The sequence below is a fragment of the Ochotona curzoniae genome, unplaced genomic scaffold (assembly GCF_017591425.1).
Source record: "Ochotona curzoniae isolate NIBS_2020 unplaced genomic scaffold, NIBS_Ocur_1.0 scaffold_1037, whole genome shotgun sequence".
NCBI lineage: Eukaryota > Metazoa > Chordata > Mammalia > Lagomorpha > Ochotonidae > Ochotona > Ochotona curzoniae.
This window is the reverse complement of record NW_024467083.1, coordinates 32,467,642-32,486,837: the sequence shown is the minus strand read 5'-3', so window position 1 is coordinate 32,486,837 and position 19,196 is coordinate 32,467,642. Positions and strand designations below refer to the sequence as shown.

Below are 19,196 nucleotides of genomic sequence, written 5' to 3'. Positions count from 1 at the left end.
GGGACACGAACCAGTGGATGAAGAATCTCTGTCCCTCTGTGTCTTCAAATAGAAGTATGTTAATATTTGTCTATGAAAATGAGTATGTGGTAGCCAATGTATATAAAGTAAGAAAAGCTTGTTACAGAATTGAGTGATATATGATTGCTTTAGTAAGTTGGAGTGGTATGTGTATTTTACACTTATAAAACATCTCTAGAAGAATTATTGAGGAAGAGATTACTTCTGATGGCAGTTTTTACTTAATGCCCTTCTAGTATATGCTCATTTTATTTCTTGATAAACATGTATTATTTTTGTAAACGTTTTATTTTAAAAATCCCATCTATTGGTTCACTTCCTAAATGCCCCCATATTCGTGGCAAAGCCAGGAGTCCAGAACTCCGTTCAGCTCTCCCACATGGGTGTGGGAGTTGAAGTACATGAGGTGTCATCCACTGCTGGATGCAGGGTTCCAAAGACTTGGGCCATCTTCCACTGCTTTCCCAGGCACTTTAGCAGGGAGATGGATCAGAAATGGAGCTTCCAGTACTCAAACTGGATGGGATGCCAGTGTCCAAAGAATGATTTGAATGAAATAAATACCCTCATGTGTGGGACAGTGCTTTTGGATTCCATTTAAATGGCAAGCCGTGAGGAATGAGATTTAAAGATTTATTATTATTATTATTATTATTATTATTATTTTCTTTTTTTATTAATAAAATTTATTTTGACATTCTTTACATACTTAGTTAGAGTAAGAAGGTTCAAGGGCTACAGGAAAGTGGATAATACTAGTATGTTTTCCATATTGTTACCTTCATGTTTAAAAGGGGGGTATTAAGGGAGAAGGCCCACCCAATTTCCCACCCTCCCCAAGTCCCGGGTGTAGGGCATGCTCTGAGGTTCTTGCTCAAGTGGTTTTGATATTGCAACAATTATGAATCGCTGTCAATCTTGCCACTCCAAGCACTATGAGGTCTTTGAAAAATCCACTGATTGACATAGTCCATCATAGCTGAGATGGTTGGTTGACCCGTTCTGTCTTCTCTCTTTTCTTCGTTAGGGTTCTGAGTCCAGCATTTAGATTAGGAAGATCTCCAAAGAAACTTCTTGTATGTGCTAACAAGTACAGGGCCTGGCACCGTCCATCGCCCCAATCAGCTGGTGGTTGTAATTGCTGGGTTGGTTCTGTTTTCACTCCCGACTTCCACTGGAACCAATGGGTGTTGCAGTCCAGCCTGGTTCTGCCCAGCACATACTTGGCCCTCACCTAAACCAGTGGGAGCTGCAGCCTAGTTGGAGCGACCCACAATAACCCCCACCAGGACCGCCCCTACCGTGGTTTGCCAGTACTGAGGAATGAGATTTAAAGGGTACAAATCTGGGTTCTTGGGTTGGAGCTGAGAACAGACTCCTCAAGGTGCTAGTGCTGCGTTTGCCTTGTTCCCTGCAGAGGTATGAAGGTTATTGAAAACCGGGCCTTAAAAGATGAAGAAAAGATGGAACTCCAAGAAATCCAACTCAAAGAAGCCAAGCACATTGCCGAAGAGGCAGATAGGAAGTATGAAGAGGTAAGACACCTTCTGTTTGTCCCAGTCTTCCTCAGTGACATCAGCCTTCTGCAGAGGATTGTGAGGGACGTGGCGACTTTGCTTTCCTGAGGCGTGCCTCGGTCTCTTCCTGTAGGTGGCGCGTAAATTGGTGATTATTGAAGGAGACTTGGAACGTACAGAGGAGCGAGCTGAGCTGGCAGAGTCGTGAGTATCTTGCTCCCCAAATGTTTTGAATACCATCCTGTCTCTTCTTCTTTGGCTTGGGCACTAATATGAATCAACTAGCATTTCTTCAACCTTGTTAAACAGGGCCCTGGAGAGGGAGCCATCTAACATGCTTTTTTTAGGCTTTAAGAATGGCTTTGGGTTTCCTTACTCTTTTCACTTGACTAAGGACAGGTGACAAATAAGGTTTGCTTATTTCTTGATGGGAGAGCTTGCAAATTAAGGGAACATAAGGGCTAATAGATGGTGTACAGTTAACTGGAGGGCTCTAATCAGGCCATCCACTTGGAGAGACATTAAAGTGATTTAAAATTTGGTCTTGCTTTTCCCACTTTGCCCACCTGCTGGGGAGTTGTAGGGCAAAGGCAAACACTAACTGCTCCACTGTTGGCACCTCTGGGCCTTGTATAACAAAGTCAGTGCTGAGTGCATACATATTTGTGCTTCCTTTTGCATTCCCCTCCCAGACATGACATATCATGACCATCGTGGTGTTTTCTTCCCATTTTTTGATTTTTTTTTTTTCTCCATTTTGCTGCTTGTTTTTTTGCTGTGTTCCTTTTTGACCTTTCTCCCTCCCACCACCGGGCTTGTGCCCACCCCCGTGACTGTCACTAACAGCCGTTGCCGAGAGATGGATGAGCAGATCAGACTGATGGACCAGAACCTGAAGTGTCTGAGTGCTGCTGAAGAAAAGGTACTAACCATTAAACGCACGGAGAGCTTCTGTGGATGGTGTGGTTTGGTCTGGTTTGGTTTTTGTTTGTTTTGCAGCTGCCTCTCCTCCACTGGTTGATTTGTTGAGTGCTTTCTCATCTCTTCATGGAATGCTCCATTCTGTTCCACTTCCTGAGCATCTTTTATCTCTTTCCTAGTTGCTTCACTGCTTCTCCACAGGGTGTCTCCTTCCTTGGGGTGATTTGGGGGACTGTTTGGGTTGGGCATTTTTTTCCTCCTCCACCCCAGGTAGCATTTATGACTTGTTCCTGGCAGTGGTTTCTCAAACATTTTTTTCTTGATTACTGTCCAAACATTCTGAGCTCAGGAGAGTCCAGCTCAGGTCCTGTGCCGTGGTAGAGGGAGGAGGGTTGATGCTTGCTCAGGTTACCTGGGAACTTCTCTTCCCCAGTATACCTTCCCAAACTCTTTCTTACATATAGGTTCAATTCACCTCTGTGTGTCTCTCTCCCTTTTTTTATTCTCTTCCTCTTCCCCTTTCCTCTCCTGCGGTATTTAAAATATTCACAGTAAGTGTTCTGAGCTGGAGGAGGAGCTGAAGAATGTCACCAACAACCTCAAGTCTCTTGAGGCTCAGGCTGAGAAGGTAGGGGGCTGGTTTGTGAAGGTGACAGGCTTTGGGGCCCAGTCCCAGCCCTGCCCTTGATAAATGACTGGAAATACTTAACTCCTTATTAAATCTTGTATTAGTCCGCCCTCTCCCTGTTCTTTGACTTTTATTTGAAAGGCAGAAAGGCTAGTTCATTCCACAAATGTCCATAATAGCTGGGACTGCGTAAGGCCAACAGTGGGAGCTGGAAACTCAATCCACTCCCTCCTGCATAGGTGGCAGGACTCTAAGTGTTGGGTAGTTACTGCTGCTTCCCAGGGTGCACAGTAGCTGGGAGCTAGAATTGGGAACAGAGGCAGGATCCAAACCCAGATACTCTAATGGGATGTGAGTATCCTAAATGGCGTCTTAACTACAGTGCCGAGCACCTGCCTCCAAAAGTGTCCTTTGCCTACCCATCTGCCTGCCATTTATTCAGTATCCTGGATTTAATGCTCATTCCTGCATACTTTGATTGCTTTCGCTAAAGTTACTGATTTCAGGTGGCTAATCGTGGGCTCCTTGGGCTCCTAACTGTTGTGTCGAAAGGCAGAGGTTAGGGTCTCTAATAGACTTCCTGGCAGACAAAATGAGCAATCACAACAGAAGACTTCTGTCATCGTGTGGGAGTGTTTCAGTCATAAACACCACCTTGGGTTGATCTGAATGAGGTCAAAGTGTAGGTCCATTTTAAAAACAAAGTTCCTGGAAGATTCTGATGTGAGGGTATGATGGAGGTAGAGGGTCTTCCTCTTGCTTGGGCCATTCAGTACATGAAGTCCAAGAAGAGATTTAATGTGAAAGTACCTGCAGGGAGGGGGGAATGTTGTCTCTAACCAATTTCTACTCTGAAATTTTTCTTCTTCTTTTGCAGTATTCTCAAAAAGAGGACAAATATGAAGAAGAAATAAAGATTCTTACTGATAAACTCAAGGAGGTAAGCTGAGAACACCATGGGGAACTACCCAAAGCATTCAGAGCTGTATTAGGCATTAGTATGGACTTAGGCTGGCGGGTTGGACTCTGCAAGGTCTAGAAGTCCAGGGTCAAAGAACTAAAGATCCCTTTCTTCTTGCTCCTCTGACTGAGTGGTTTTTTCCCCCAGGCAGAGACACGGGCTGAATTTGCTGAGAGATCAGTAGCCAAGCTGGAAAAGACAATTGATGATTTGGAAGGTATGAGCCTGGAAAGGGATGGAGAAATGTTGAGGGAGATCTTGCCCCATAATGATATAATTAACTGGTAGAGGTTTGGCATATGTCAGGTGCCCATCCTTTGCCATGACTAGGTGAAATGGGTCCACCTTAGAGTTGAATTTTTACATTTAATCAATTCCTTGAATGTGACTTCTCCTAATGTTCTAGAATATGTCTCTTTCCCTTGTAATGGTTGCCTTTACCTCCAATTGAATAGTCTTTAATTATTGAAATGGAAGCCCTGTTTTCAGAAGGTGACAAAAATCTGTGCCCTACCCTATGACTGTTTTTAACAGTCAACACCCTAGTGTGGGTGTGTCCCGAGAGATGAAGCTCTGGGGCTTTGTCACTGCTTCTTGTCCCTGCAATTTGTCACCCGTTCACCCTGACAAGGGAAGGTGTTCTTTGCCTTGAGAGCACTGGGATTTGCTTGCAGGTGCAGGGTTTTCTTGGGAAGAATTTGAGGAGGCAACCTTTGGAAAAGAGGGGCCGTGAAGGGTGGTCAGATGTGGTAGGCTGGGAAGTATATATGAGTTTGTTTTCTCCCTGTTCTTTTCTTGTTAAATCAAGTGTCATCACTGCTAGGAATTAGATTGGTATCCTCACGTGCCTTGCTAACAGATCTTGACTGGGCCAAGTCCTCAGCCCTGGCTGTAGTGGGTTAAAGGCATCAAGAAGTGCTTGGGGGGACAGTGACCCTGAAAGTGGCTAATCAAGGCTGCCAGAATAGGTGTTTTCTGATATTAGATCCTTGGTCACACGTTTCCTAATTTTTGATGATTCCCTCTCTTCACCTGCTCTGATACCTTCCACTGTATCCCCTCGTTCCTCCCTGTGGTTCCTGTACCTGTCCAGATGAGCTCTATGCCCAGAAACTGAAGTACAAGGCCATTAGCGAGGAGCTGGACCACGCCCTCAATGACATGACCTCTATGTAACTATCTGACAGCAGAGTGGGGCTGGGATCTTGGCTTGTGGGAGGGAGGTGGGGGCTATAGGCTATGCATAGCGTGCTTTGGGTTTGTCCTTTGGAAACTAGAAGCTCTGCTCTTATCTTACAAACATTGGTGCTGGTTACTTTGGCAAAAGCTGGGGAGGCAGTTTAATCTTGCATCAGTAGTAGAACCCTGATCTGTGTGTACTCATAGTTTGCTGATCATGCTGTGGCGTTTCCATTTGTTTCACGAATCTGGTCTTAGGAGAGACATAGCTACAGATCAAATTCATTCGTTCAACTAAGACCATTGGGCCTGGAGAACCAGTGGCTTAGGCCTTAGCACATCACAGCAAAATTCAGATCTTCTGAGTTGTGTGATTTGTGCCCTGATACTAAAGTTCGATAAGGAAATAGGCAGTTTATTTAAGAATCAAGTTGAGCCCCCAGAAGCAAGCCAAGTGGTAAGCAGCACCAAAAAGAAGTTGTTGGGAACTTCATCTGTTTGCTGTGGATTCCTGATCCTTGACGCTAATATGCCTCTAATATATCTTTCCCACTAACCCTGAAAAGAAGCCAAGTGAGTCAGGCAATAGTATCCAGCTCTTATTTTCGCATTCCTGCCGCCGCCTCTTCCTTTTTGTGCCTCTCCCTTTCTCTCAGATTGCTCTGTAGATTGTTGCTCCTCTCACCTAGAGTATCCTTACTTTTTCACACAGATAACTATCACCGTTTCTGCTCTGTTCTGGATCTGCCCCCTTTCCTCGGGGAACCCAACGCCCCACTCTCGCTCTGGATTCCATTGGGGTCAGCATGGCTGATCCCTATGCTTTAGGATTTGGGGAACACAAAGCGATTCATGTATTCTCTTCTTTCCCCAACCCCAAATTAAAAAAATGTTAAAAGTGCTGGAAGCCACATGCCCCTCTGATTCGTGTCATGGACAAAGCAACTGCTGTCCCTGAAAAGGAGCTTTGGGAGTGTGATGGGGAAGCAGCTACTGTAGACTCCCCCTCCTCAGACTTAAAATCAAAGCCGCTTCTGTGTGTGTCTTTTTCTTGACATTTAAATTCAACTGTCCTATCAGAATGGTAGAAGTTTCTTGGAGTAGGAATTAGCTGAGAAAAATCATATAGTCCTTTACTTCTGGGCTCCTCAATGTGCCTACCTGCAATGTGTCAGTTGCTCTCTTTCTTTGAATCTGGTAAGGCTGACAGACCATTGAAGTGACTCGAGGTATTTATTCTCTACCCTTTTAATAACCTCAGAAGAACCTAACCTTCCATGCACCACCTTACTGCTAAAATGGATCAGTTATATCATCCCCAAGGCACTGAAAAGTACATAAATGACAGAACCCACAATCCACAACAATTACATGTTTGTTTTCTTGCTTAAACCTTTTTTTTTTTCACATATTTGTGGCTTGTTTATTAGTATATGCTTGAGAGATATGAGATAAAATACTATTAGAAGAACTATAACAACTTAGGCAGTCTTTCAGATAGCATATATGTACATGGAGGTGATGAATCACTACATATATTAATAGATTAGATTCTGATTAATATTGTGAGTTAAATTTGCTACTTCAGAGACTCCTATTCCAATTTACAGCACAGAAGTAGGTCATTCTGGACAATATAGTTTGTCATTTTTAGTAATCATTGCTTTTCTTCTAAATAGGTATAGCCAGATAGAGAAGTTTTTCTTAATCTAAAGCTGTCAAGTCAAATTCGGGTTTCTTTATGATCACTCCATTGTTTCCTGCCATAAAGCCATTGAGGTTAAGGTACAAATGGATTTATTCACCGATACCTGAATGTTGTAGGTGTAGGGTGATATGATAGAAAAAAAACAGTGAAATTGGAGGCACCATCCCTACTCTTCAGTTACTCAGAATCTAGGAGAAAGAAAACCATACAAGAAGCTAAAGAAACTATGTAATGAGTGCCACAGATCATAAAGTGTTAGGGAAGTGAAGAGCAGGGAAGAGATTGAGTCCAATGGGAAAGATTAGGACAGACTTCTTGGGGGAAGGCACATAGCAGATACTTCAAAATATAGATATTAAAATTTGCCTTTTAGTTTTCATTGAGTTCTAGAAGATTACATTTTTTCTGGGTTAGCAAGAAACAAAATAAACATCACAGATTGGAATGGGGAAAAACACAATAGCTATTACGGAAGATTTGGAGATTTATTTATTTGAAAGACAGGGAGAGATTTTCCACTTGCTGGTTTATTCTCCTATTGCATACAACCAGGCTGAATCAGGCTGAACCAGGAGCAGGAACTCCATCCAGGTCTCCTGCATGGGCAGCAGGCACTTGAGAGTGCTTGAGTCAGCTTGCCCTGCTTTCTGGGTGCATTGAATGGGAACTGGATCAGAAGCAGAAGTAGATGGGACTTGAATTGAAACTTAGATACAGGATGCAAGCGCCTCAGCGATGGCTTAACCTGCAGCACCACAGCCTCTGCTTCTGCAAAGGGAGATTTAAATGGAGTAGGGGACAGGGATATGTTCTGAAGTTGGACGGGGGAGTTAGCAGTAGTTGGGTGGCAGGCTTGCCATTGGAGGTTTTGTGGCAGGCATGTGGTATAATCTGGGAGGTCTGTCAAGTTAATTTGGCAGCTAAGATTGTGGGAAGGGGAGCAGGTTACCAGAGATACTCACTAAGATGATGATTTCCAGTGTTACTCATTTGCATACTGTTTTGATGATTTTTGGCATATTTGTATGCTGACTACATTGTTGATTTCTTTATTGATCTACTCTTTAGCCTGCATAATTATAGTTTGAAATCAAAGGTTTGATGTGCTAGTGTTTTTCCTCAAGCACATACAGCTGCTAATAAAGTTTTTAAGGTTCACGGTGTACATTGAGTACTTACCACTCCAGAGCACTCCACACAAACCACTGCACACATGTTATAGAAGTGAATATGAAAATACTGAAATAGGTGAATACAGTTTTTCAGGAAGGGATAATTGGGATTTCAGTTAGAGCAGTGGTAGGTAGTAGAGAGATATCTCCAAGGAGAACCATCCTGAAGGCCTCACCTCCTTATATGTGAAGCCAGTGATAATTGATTTTGAGACTAGGAAAATGATGATAAAGATGTAGGGAGGTTGGGCCCTGTGTGGTGGCCTAGCAGCTAAAGTGCTCGGCTTCAATGCTCCGGGATCCCATATGGCTGCTGATACTAATCCTGGGAGCCCCACTTCCCATCCAGCTCCCTGCTTGGGGCCTGGGAAAGCAGTGGAGGACGCCCAAAGCGATGGGACCCTGCACCCACAAGGGAGACCTGGAGGAGGCTTCGGGCTCCTGTCTTCGGATTGGCTCAGCTCCAGCTGTTGCAGTCACTTGGGGAGTGACTCATTGGATGGAAGATCCTCCTCTGTCTCTCCTCCTCCTCCTCCTCCTTCTTCTTCTTCTCTCTCTCTCTCTCTCTCTCTATATATATATATATATATACATGACTTCGCAATAAAAATAAATCTTTAAAAAAAAAAGATGTAGGGAGGTCATGTCATTCTGGCCTGGGAACTAAGGGGGATGGAAAGCACAGTGTGTCTAAAAGACTGGCAGGCTTTCAAGTGAAAATAAGATTCTGAGACTTGATGGGGGGAAAGTTGGCTGACAGGCTAGGAATTGGGAGTAGATCAGAACTGTAAAAGACAGTTGCAAATACAAAAAGAATTCATTGGTGTAGAAGAGGAAGCTATTGAAGAGATGGAAGAAGAATGAGTAGTTTTGCTTCTTTAAAAACTTAAGAGCTGAGTGATTTCCATGGCTTTCAATTTTGACAGTTAAGTTGAGAAGAAAGATTAATTGAATGGGCTCTTCATTGGTACTTTAGTCGTTTGAGCATTAAGGTTGGAGAAGGAATCCTTTTTCAAGGGGCAAAGAGTATATTGGTGGAGAGAATTAAGGCTAGCGTTCTGGAACAGTATAGTGCATCTAAAGCCAATCTAGCAACGGAACTTCAGGCTTTGATATCCTGGACAGTAGCCACAAGCCACGTATGGCTGTTAGGTACTTAGTATGGCCGGTATGATAAAGTTAAAATTACTTAAAATGTTTAATTATATCATTTAAAAATCATGTAGTTCTTTCTTCATTTTTCTTTTTAAGATTTCTTAATTTGAAAAGCAGAGTACAGAAAAAGTGGAGTAAAGGCAAACAGCTGAGGCTGAGCCAGACCAAATCCAGCAGTCAGGAGTTTCTTCCCAATTTTCCATGTGGATGCAGGCTTCCAAGGACTTGGGCCATCTTCCACTGCTTTCCCAGGAGCATTAGCAGGGAGCTGGATTAGAAGTGGAACACCCAAGTCTCAAACTGTTGCCCATATGGGATGCTGACACCCTAGGTGATGGGAATACATGCTGTACCATAATGCAGCCCCAATTAATTTGGTTTAATAAAATAAATTCACATTCAAAAATAAGCATGTTATTTGGATTTTTATTTCTTTTTTTTTAAAGATTTATTTTTATTATTTTTTCATTGGAAAGGCGGATATACAGAGAGGAGAGACAGAGAGGAAGATCCTCCGTCCGATGATTCACTCCCCAAGTGAGCGCAACGGGCCGATACTATGCCGATCCGATCCGAAGCCAGGAGCCCCCTCCGGGTCTCCCACGCGGGTGCAGGTCCCCAAAGCGTTGGGCCGTCCTCGACTGCTTTCCCGGGCCACAGGCAGGGAGCTGGAAGGGAAGCGGGGCTGCCGGGATTAGAACCGGCGCCCATATGGGATCCCGGGCGTGCAAGGCGAGGACCTTTAACCACTTGCGCCACCGCGCCGGGCCCTGGATTTTTATTTCTTAAGGAGAGGTAGACCACTTGACAAAGGGAGAGTTCCCATTTGCTGCTTCACTCCTCAAGTGCCTCAACAGCTAAATCTGGCACCCAAAAGTCCACCTGGGTCCATCTCATTGCCTGCTTCTTCCAGGGTAGTCATTAACATGAAGCTGGAAATGAACAAAGTAGGGACTTGAACCCTGGCACTCCTGGTCTTCCACACGAGAGTGACGCACAGAAGCATGACCTGCTTTCCCAGGGTGTGTGTCAACAGGAAGCTGCAGCTGAGATAGAGCAGAGACTCAAACCCAGGCACTGTGAGAAGGAATGTGTACATCCCAGGTGACACTTTTTTTTAAAAGATTTATTTATTCTTTATTGGAGAGTCAGATTTACAAAGAGAAAAAACTTTTTTTTTTTTTAAGATTTATTTATTTATTGGAAAGTCAGATATACAGAGAGGAGGAGAGATGGAGAGGAAGATCTTCTGTCCGATGATTCACTCCCCAAGTGGCCACAACGGCCGATGCTATGCCCAGGATCCAGGAACTTCTTCCGGGTCTCCCACGTGGGTGCAGGGTCCCAAAGCTTTGGGCTGTCCTCGACTGCTTTCCCAGGCCACGGGCAGGGAGCTGGATGGGAAGTGGAGCTGCCGGGATTAGAACCAGTGCCCATATGGGATCCTGGCGCGTTCAAGGCGAGGACTTTAGCCACTAGGCCACGCCGCCGGGCCCCAGAGAGAAATCTTAACTCCGCTGGTTGACTCAAGTAGCCGCAATGGCTATAACTGAGCCATTCAGGAGCCAGGAAATTCCTCCTGGTGTCCCATGCAGGTGCAAAGTCCCAAGGCTGTCCTCCCAGGCCAGAAGCAAGGAGCTGATGGGAAGTAGGGCTGCTGGGACATGAACTAGTGTCCGTATGGGATCCTGGCACGTGCAAGGCAAGGGCTTTAGTCACTAGGCTACTGCACTGCGCACCGCCAGGTGGCATCTTAAGTTGCAGTACTGGACAACTATCCTTCCTCTCCTTCATTTACATGTTAATGAGGTACAGGAAGCTTTTGGCTACTGTATTGGACAGTACATTTCAAGACCTTGAGTATTTGAGGCAGAAGGAATTGGCTTTTGATGCATAAAGGCTTTTCAAAAAGAATGAAGTTAAAAGAATAGAAAAGAACAGTTGCCAGTCTCAGAATAAAGCAGACAGTGCACAACTCATGCTTTCATTTATTGGTGTATTTCATAAGTGTGTAACCTTGTTTCTGCCAAGGGCCATTTAGATATATGTAACATTCATGAACCACACAAAATGATCAACTTTAAAAAATAAGCCTGCTATAGATTCATTGCATTTCGAGTCCTGCCTGTGGTTGCCTCGGCAGTATCAGACCAATGGATTTTGCAGGCCTTTTATGGTGTCATGAGCTGGGAGCTGCATCCTTGTCGAGGCCATCCTATGTTACTTGAGCCTGGATGAACTGTGGGGGTGGGGTCAAGCATCAGAGCCGAGAACTTGGCCTGTGGATTTCTGCCGCTTTATTTCTCAGACCCATAGGGTAGTATGCTGAAGCCCATCTTTCCTCTTGATAATCTTTGTTGATCTGAACAATAAGAATCATGACTGGACCCTCTGGTACCTGTTGGGCAGAACTGACCTGCTTTGCTGGGCAGCTTTACCTCAGCCCCATGCCAGTCTGCCTTTCACTTGATACTGATCAGTTGCTCCCCAGCTCAATGGGCTTGTTCAGTAGAGCATGGACAAAGGGCACACTGAGCCAAATGGAGTCTCTGCCTTACCTTTGTTTGTTTGTTTTTTAAAAAGTTTATATTTTTAAATTTTCATTCATTTGAAAGGCAAAGTGATGGGACTGGTGAGGTGGCACAGTAGGTTAATCCATATGCCTGCAAGCGCTGGTTTGAGTCCTGGCTACTCCACTTCTAATTCGACTCCGTGATTGTGACTTGGGAAAGCAGCAGAGGATATCTCAAGTCCTTGGCCCTGGCACACATGTGGGATACCCAGAGGAAGTTCCTCAGCTCAACTCTGGCTGTTGGGGCCAGTTGGGGAGTGAACCAGCAGATGAAAGATCTCTTTTTGGCTCCCACTCTCTGTAGCTCTTTTGAGTTAAATACGTCTTGAAAGAAAAAAGGCAGGTGACAAAGATCTTCATCCTCTGGTTTATTCTCATTTCTGTGCAGTAGGTAGGGGAGGGCCAGGATGACTTCAGGTGTCTGGAATCCATCTGGGTGTCGCAGGATAGGTGGCAGGGAGAAGATCCTGTGATCTGGTTCAGAGACAAGGTTGCCAGGGCCTGAATTGGTTCTCCTATATAGGGTATAGGCATCCCAGTTTAGCTGTACCATAGTGTCCACCCCTGCCTTGCCCTTTCTTGTTTGTTTAGTTTTACTGTTATCAGGGAACTGAGTACTTTAGGGGGCTGGTACCGCATCTTGAGCTTTTAGTCACTGCAGATAAAAGTTAGAAGCTAAGTTCAAGGTGAGAGAACAACTGCATTGTTCTGACTTCATGAAAATCTTTGGAAACTTTGCCTTCTAGGATTTAGTTAGGCAATAAAATGCTTCCATTCCTTTTGTGTCTCTGAATTTCATACATGAATGATCAAAACCCTTGCTGACCAGAATACTTGGGGGGAGAAGATTCTGATATTTGTGAAGACAGGAGTGACAATTACACAAATTGGTGTTCGATACCCTCTAATCTTGAGCTGTGTATGAGGTCTGTATGTAACAGAACATTGAGAAATCTGAGAGATAAGAGTAAAAATTTTGACTGTCTGCTGTGTCTTACTCTGGCCAGTAAGACAGGTCCAATTCTAGGCCTAATGGAACTTTACAAGCTACAGTAGTGTTGGTCGGTTGTGAACTTTTGTTATTCAGTGTAGGACAAGTCATGGATGTACGAAACAATCCTGTGTGTTACTCTTGTATTTCCGATTCTCCCCTGGAGAAGGGAGAGGGGCGGTTTCATCCCTGTTGAAAACTACCGATTTATTGGACAGTGCAATTCAAGCAACATGCCCTGGGGCCAGCGTTATGGAGGATTAAGCTACTGTGTGGTGTGGGCATCTTTATGAGTCATGGCAGCTCTACTTCCCATCAAGTTCCCTCCTGTTGGTGTCTGCAAACATAATGGGTGGTGGCCCTGCCACCCAGGTGGAAGACCTAGAGGGAGTTATGGGCTCCGGCTTTCAACCTGGAACAGCCCTAGTCATTGCAGCCATTTGAGGAGCGCACCAGCAGATGAATGGTTCTGTCTTCCTGTCATTCAGCTTTTCAAATAAAATAGATTTATCTGCATATATTTTTTTAAGATTTATTTTTATTGGAAAGTCAAATACACAGAGAAGAAGGGAGACAGGAAGATCTTCCATCTGCTGATTCACTGCTCAAGTGGCCACAGTGGCTGGAACTGAGCCAATTTGGAGCCAGCAGCCTCTTCTGGGTCTCCCACGTGGGTCCCAAGGCTTTTGGCTGTGCTCAACTGCCTTCCCTGGCCACAAGCAGGGCAGCCAGGATGTGAACCAGTGGCCATATGAGATCCCAGTGCATGGAAAGTGAGGATGATAGCCACTAGGCTATCATCACGCCAGGCTGTAAATAGATATATATGTTTTAATTACCCTAATTCTCTACTTCAGTATAACTGCTACTGTTAGCCATTCCTTTTCAGGCTTTCTATCCATATGTGCTTTCTGTTTTGATAGTAAAAAATAAAGTAACAAATATGATTGGAATCATTCTGGTCCCCAGCTTTCCAGTGGAGCTGGGGGAAACCTCAGCCCTGAAGGCAAAAGTGGCAAGCAGCACTCACAGATAGGCTGGGAAAGGATCTGTTTCAGATTGAAATCTAGAGGCCATTTTGAAACAGGCTGTGAAACATAAGATAAACATATCTGAGTCTCAGATGCTGACACTGGAAGGAAGTTGTCAGGCTTTCTTGTCTCTAATATCACTGTTGTTCAGTTGGGTGTGAATTCCACCCCATTTCCTAAGGTGTGCTTCAAGTAGAAAATCCAGATAGAGCCAGTAGACTGTAGCAGGTCTGCTTGTATCAGGAATGCTTTGTTGATAAGAAACAGCTCAGCAGTTATTTTAAATAAATATAGGCTGTATTTGTTTTAATCATGCAGTCTACCCATGAGCAAGTGTGAACTCCCAGGATTTCTGTGATTCTCCTGGTCTTTTCTATAGGTTCTTATACATCTTCATGTCCAAGGCAAGAGGGAAAGTATTTTTTTTAAAAAAAAGATTTATTTATTTTTATTGGAAAGCCAGATATACAGAGAGGAGGAGAGATGGAGAGGAAGATCAACCGTCCAATGATTCACTCCCCAAGCAGCTGCAACAGCTGGAGCTGAGCCAATCCGAAGCCAGGAGCCAGGAGCTCCTCCAGGTCTCCCATGCAGGTGCAGGGTCCCAAGGCCTTGGGCCATCCTCAACTGCCTTCCCAGGCCACAAGCAGGGAACTGGATGGGAAACAGGACTGCCGGGATTAGAACTGGTGCCCATATGGGATCCTGGCACGTGCAAGGCAAGGACTTTAACCACTAAGCCATTGCGCCGGGCCTAAAACTATTTTCTCAGAAGCCCCGTAGCCAGCTCTTTTCAAGCATCTCGTTGGTTGAAGCTTGATCATATGATCTTCCCCCTCACTGCAAGGGAGGTTGAAAAACAGGATAATGTTAAGACAGTGGGAGGCAGGGAGAGGGAGAAGAGATTTTTAGTCCACTGGTTCACTCTGCAAGTGACCACAATGGCCAGGGCAGGGTCAGGCCAAAGTCAGTAGCCTGAACTCCAGATGGAGTTTCAGACAGGTCTCCCAAGCACTTGGGCCATCTTTTGTTGATTTCCCAGACAACATTAGCAAGGAGCTGGATCAGAAGTAGATCAGTCCAAACGAACAAGCACTTGTGTGGGTTTCCAGTACCACAGGCAGCAGCTTAACTCCTTGTACCATGATGTTAGCCTCAGGGTAGTTTTTTTTTTTAATATCAATAACTCTCCTTCCTTGGATAGTCTGTTGATCTGAACAAGTTTGGGTTCTTTTAAAAGTATTGGCCTAGCAATTACAGTGTAGGTTGGACACCTGTGTCTTACGTCCCAGTGCCCTCGGTCCACTTCATGACTCTAGCTTCCTGCTAGGAACCATGGGAAGCCATGTCATCTCCTGCAGTTGGGTCCTGCTGCCCACACAGAGACGTTGGTTGAGTTCCCAGTTCCTGGCATTGGCCTGGTCCAGGCAATCAGGCATTTCGGAAGTGAGCCCTTGAAGCAAATGCTCTCTCTCCCTCTATCTACCTCTCAATTTAAAAAAAAAAAAAATGTGTAGGATTGGGTAGGTATGGGACTGTTTAACTCAGTCTGCTGTTCATAAGACTTATGTTGAATGCTTTTACAGAAAAATGTGCAATAAATCACATTGGTTTCTTTTTAACCTCTGATGATCGTAAATGTACCTCTTTCAAGTCAACCTTAGCTCTTGCTTTCCCCCTGTTTTGCTTGTCTGTTTCTCAGTCCAGGAAAGAAATGCAAATACCATGAAGGAAGTTTTATTAAATTGCTCCCCTCCCTTCTTGAAAATGTTCCCCTACCAACTGGTCAGTCTGCATTTTTCATTCCATTCTTCTGCTGGTTGTCCCGCCGGCTGACTGACTTCCTTCCTTCCTCTGTCTGAATCCTTGCATCTGCCCTGACTTACACAGGTGCATGCTTTTGTATACCAGCTAGTTGAAAAACTCCATCATTAACTTCCGGTGCTCGACTAACCTTCCCTTTTCTCTCTCCTTCTCTTTTTCCTCTCCTTCTCTTGTTTTCCCTCTTCTGTATTGCTGCCGCAGAGCGCCTCTACAACCAACTTGAGCGAAACCGCCTGCTTTCTAATGAGCTGAAGCTAACGCTGCATGATCTCTGTGACTGACGGGCAGCGCTTCCTGGTGCCCGTTAACCGAGCTTAGTGCTCACACCACTGACCTGGACCCCAGCAAAACGCTGATTCTTTCTTTTTTTAAAAGCTATTCTTATTTTTTTGCCTTTGCTTTTTAAATGGTGTGGGGGGGAGGAGGGAAGCTTAGAATATTGTTGATTGCTTCATAATACCAACAAAGTTGGAACAGTTGGTACTGTATTTCAATTCCTTTCCAGGAACTGATGGGTGATACAAGGGAGAGCTTGAAAGGTGATCTTAAATATTGGGAAGATTTTGTTTCCCACCTTTTATTTTTGCTCTCTCACTTGTGACTGTAGGATATGTTGCCTTGCTTGGCTGTTTTCTAACAATAAAAGGACTGACTTGACAAGAGGTTGTAACTGCTTCATCTGCAGGTCCCAAGGGTGGACCTTTTTTGATGGGGCAGGGAAAAAGGGGAAGGGCAAAGGAGGGTGTGGGCTGTGAGTATGGGTGCCCGTTGCCATCCCCTTCTGTGGGTAGAAGATTGGAGTCGTCCTTCCTCACCTCTCCAGAGTCACCAGAGTTATTTGCTGGCCCGGCAGGTTAGACGGGCTGTGGTAGTCAGCTGCTGCACTCCCATCTGATGTTTTACCCCTTGATTCCTTTTCTGGATCTGTGTTCCATTGTAAATAATTGTCACAGGCTAGTTCTGGGCAGTAGCTTTGCAAAAATCTCAGAAGTTGCTTGCAAGAATGGTTAGTATTCTTACCTTTGTTTTCTTTACAATCTCTGATCGTGCTGTGAGGGCTTGTGTCTTTGCTATCCCTCTTGTTCTCTTCCTTCATCTCTCCCTTTTGGAGAGAGAATGTACCACCTGAGGCTCCTCCTGCACTCTTGGTCAAGTAAGGTCTTATGCTCCAGGTAGAAGAGGGACACACTGGTGGTGTAGTGTTGAGTGTGTCTTACCCATAGAAATGGTCATCGTTGTTTGCGGTGGTTAAACTCCAGTGAGCCATTTCAAGTAGGCATTGCCTTGTAGGCATTGCTAGGCACCTGCTTAGTGACCCAGTGAAGGCCTGCTTCTTCAGTGACTGCAAACAGAAAGCCGTGGTTGGGTGTGGGAGGGACAGGAAGCGGTTGACTGAGGTCCCCACCTCCTTGCCTCAGGAAGTACAGCAACACTTGCATAGCTTCAGTAGGCAAGCCAGAGGCTCTGCAAAACCCCATGATGCAATAGCTCACTTCTGTGGCCAAGAAGGCAGCTGCTTAATTAGCCTGCATCTTCTCTGCAACCAGCATTGAGTTTGTGTGGGCTGACCTTGGGATGAACCATTCATAATCTCTCTGCTTTGTCCCCATTAGATAAACTGAAATGCACCAAAGAGGAGCACCTCTGTACACAAAGGATGCTGGACCAGACTCTGCTTGACCTGAACGAGATGTAGAGCACCCCTGTCCCGCCCTGCCGCCACTCCTCCCTCCGACCCCGACTCCACCTGAGGCCAGCCTGCCCAGAGCTGACCTCGACACTGAGGGCTGATACTTTAACTGGAAGGCTGCTTTTTTTTTTTCTCCTTTTCGCCAACCCACCTCCTCTACCCCCCCCCCCCCCCCCCCCCGCCTTTGCCACGCAATTGTCTCTGCCTCTTCCCAGAGATTGCATTGGGACCAGAGGCTGAGTCCTTTTGGGAACAACATTTAAGGGAATGTGAGCACAATGCAAAGTGTCTTTAAAAGCATGTTGTGATGTACACATTTTGTAATGACCTTTTTTTGTTGTTGTAGCAACTGTTTTGTAAATCATTCCAAGTGATTCCACACTGAGGCAGCAGTTGAATCCCTTTTTTATTTGTGAAGGTGACTTGGCAGCTGAATGCCTAGTGCCCTCTCCACAGAGGAGGAGAGTGGGCCTGCCTTTGTGGGAGCCAAACAGAGCCCAGGGAAAAGACTCCTCTGTGGGAACCTCATTGCTCTGGACAAAGCATCAGCCAAACCAGAAAGGTGATTCTAGAAGGAGATGGCCAAAAACAAATTTAAAAACTATGCTGTTGAGGTTTACAGCTTTAAGGGATCTGTGGACAGCTGGTTTTTTTGTTTTGTTTTGTTTTTGTTTTTTACCTTTTTCATCAGAAATGACCAAATTAAGATGGTAAGGCCCCTGAGACCAGTTTTTTCTCTCCCCCTCCCCCACTTCTGTCCCTTCCCAACAGCTTGCAAACAGATCATGTGCCGCTTAGGTTGAAGGGACCACTTTGTTGCTTTCCTGCCTGCTTGAAAGAAAAGACGATTATGTTTTTGCCATAGAAAACTCATCTCACCAACCCTTTGCTGGGTCTGAAGCTGCTGTTTCTAAAAAGTGCCATCTCATTGTGCTTTGAATCAGTCAGTGCTGGAGAAATCTTGAATCGCTTATGTACAAGACTTTTAAAATTTTATATTAATTTTGAAACTTTGCTTCTCTGGCCCTGGGGCCCCTGGCCAGCCCTTCTGGCTGTGGGAGTTCTCCACAGACTGGGGTGGCAGTGTGCTGGCCTTCCCAGAGTTTCTTTCCCCACCTAGTCCCTACTCTTGGTGAGGTTTCTGTGAGTGAGGGTCTGACAGGTATACATCCTGCAGCTTATTGGCTTACAATGTACTCTCCTTTGGGTGGTCTCTTTGGGGCCGACTGGGAGAAAAGAGAAACCAATATGTAACTGTTTTGATACTGAATATTGACAATAAGTGTCTTTTTGAAATAAAGAACCAGTCCCTCCAACTCTCTCATTCGCACTTGACTTTTATTTCTAAACCAAATGTACTTTCTCCACAGAAACCAAAGCTTAAGATTCGGATCTTTGTGACGCTAGCAGCTGGGTTCACTATGTTAGCACACTTTCTGGAAGCTGACCCACATTGGGCTCCAAACTGAGCCCTGGAGTTGCTCATGGAGATAATATCAAAGTGAACGTGAAGGTTGGAACTATTTATGTGCCAGCCTCTTCTAGGTTGTGTTAATTTAGCATTAACATCTTCAGGCTGAAATATATTACCTTGTACAATTATATTCTTTAAAACCATAGCTCTATTTTGCTCCTTAAATAATTATTCAATGTTAATCATATATTGCAGTCAGTAGACATCTGAGATGATTTTTCAGTTAAGATTCCGGTGTATATTTGGGAGTTTGAACAAGCATTGCTTAGAGACAGGATGTGAGTGAATGGCCTTCACAGCTGCCCTTCAGCCCCTGGTGTTTGACATTTCCTGCTCTCCAGCTTTGAGGCTG

The 19,196-nt window shown here is 44.8% G+C and overlaps 1 protein-coding gene across 13 annotated transcripts in view; it reads left to right on the top strand.

The window, feature by feature from the left end:
• The window catches only part of TPM3 (tropomyosin 3), a 32,390-nt gene extending 13,704 nt beyond the window's left edge, over nucleotides 1-18,686 (top strand). For 3 of the 13 annotated variants that reach the window (XM_040999110.1, XM_040999114.1, XM_040999122.1), the window contains 6 exons: nucleotides 1,439-1,556; nucleotides 1,672-1,742; nucleotides 2,385-2,460; nucleotides 3,965-4,027; nucleotides 4,196-4,265; nucleotides 17,294-18,686. In XM_040999110.1, the coding sequence (XP_040855044.1) occupies nucleotides 1,439-1,556; nucleotides 1,672-1,742; nucleotides 2,385-2,460; nucleotides 3,965-4,027; nucleotides 4,196-4,265; nucleotides 17,294-17,376 (481 nt within the window). In that variant the 3' untranslated portion in view covers nucleotides 17,377-18,686. Of the gene's footprint in view, nucleotides 1-1,438; nucleotides 1,557-1,671; nucleotides 1,743-2,384; nucleotides 2,461-3,011; nucleotides 3,088-3,964; nucleotides 4,028-4,195; nucleotides 4,266-5,141; nucleotides 5,225-5,939; nucleotides 6,218-15,881 lie in introns of those variants that run through there. The other 10 variants (XM_040999109.1, XM_040999117.1, XM_040999113.1 and 7 more) reach the window with 8 other exon arrangements.
• Nucleotides 18,687-19,196: the final 510 nt, after the last annotated feature.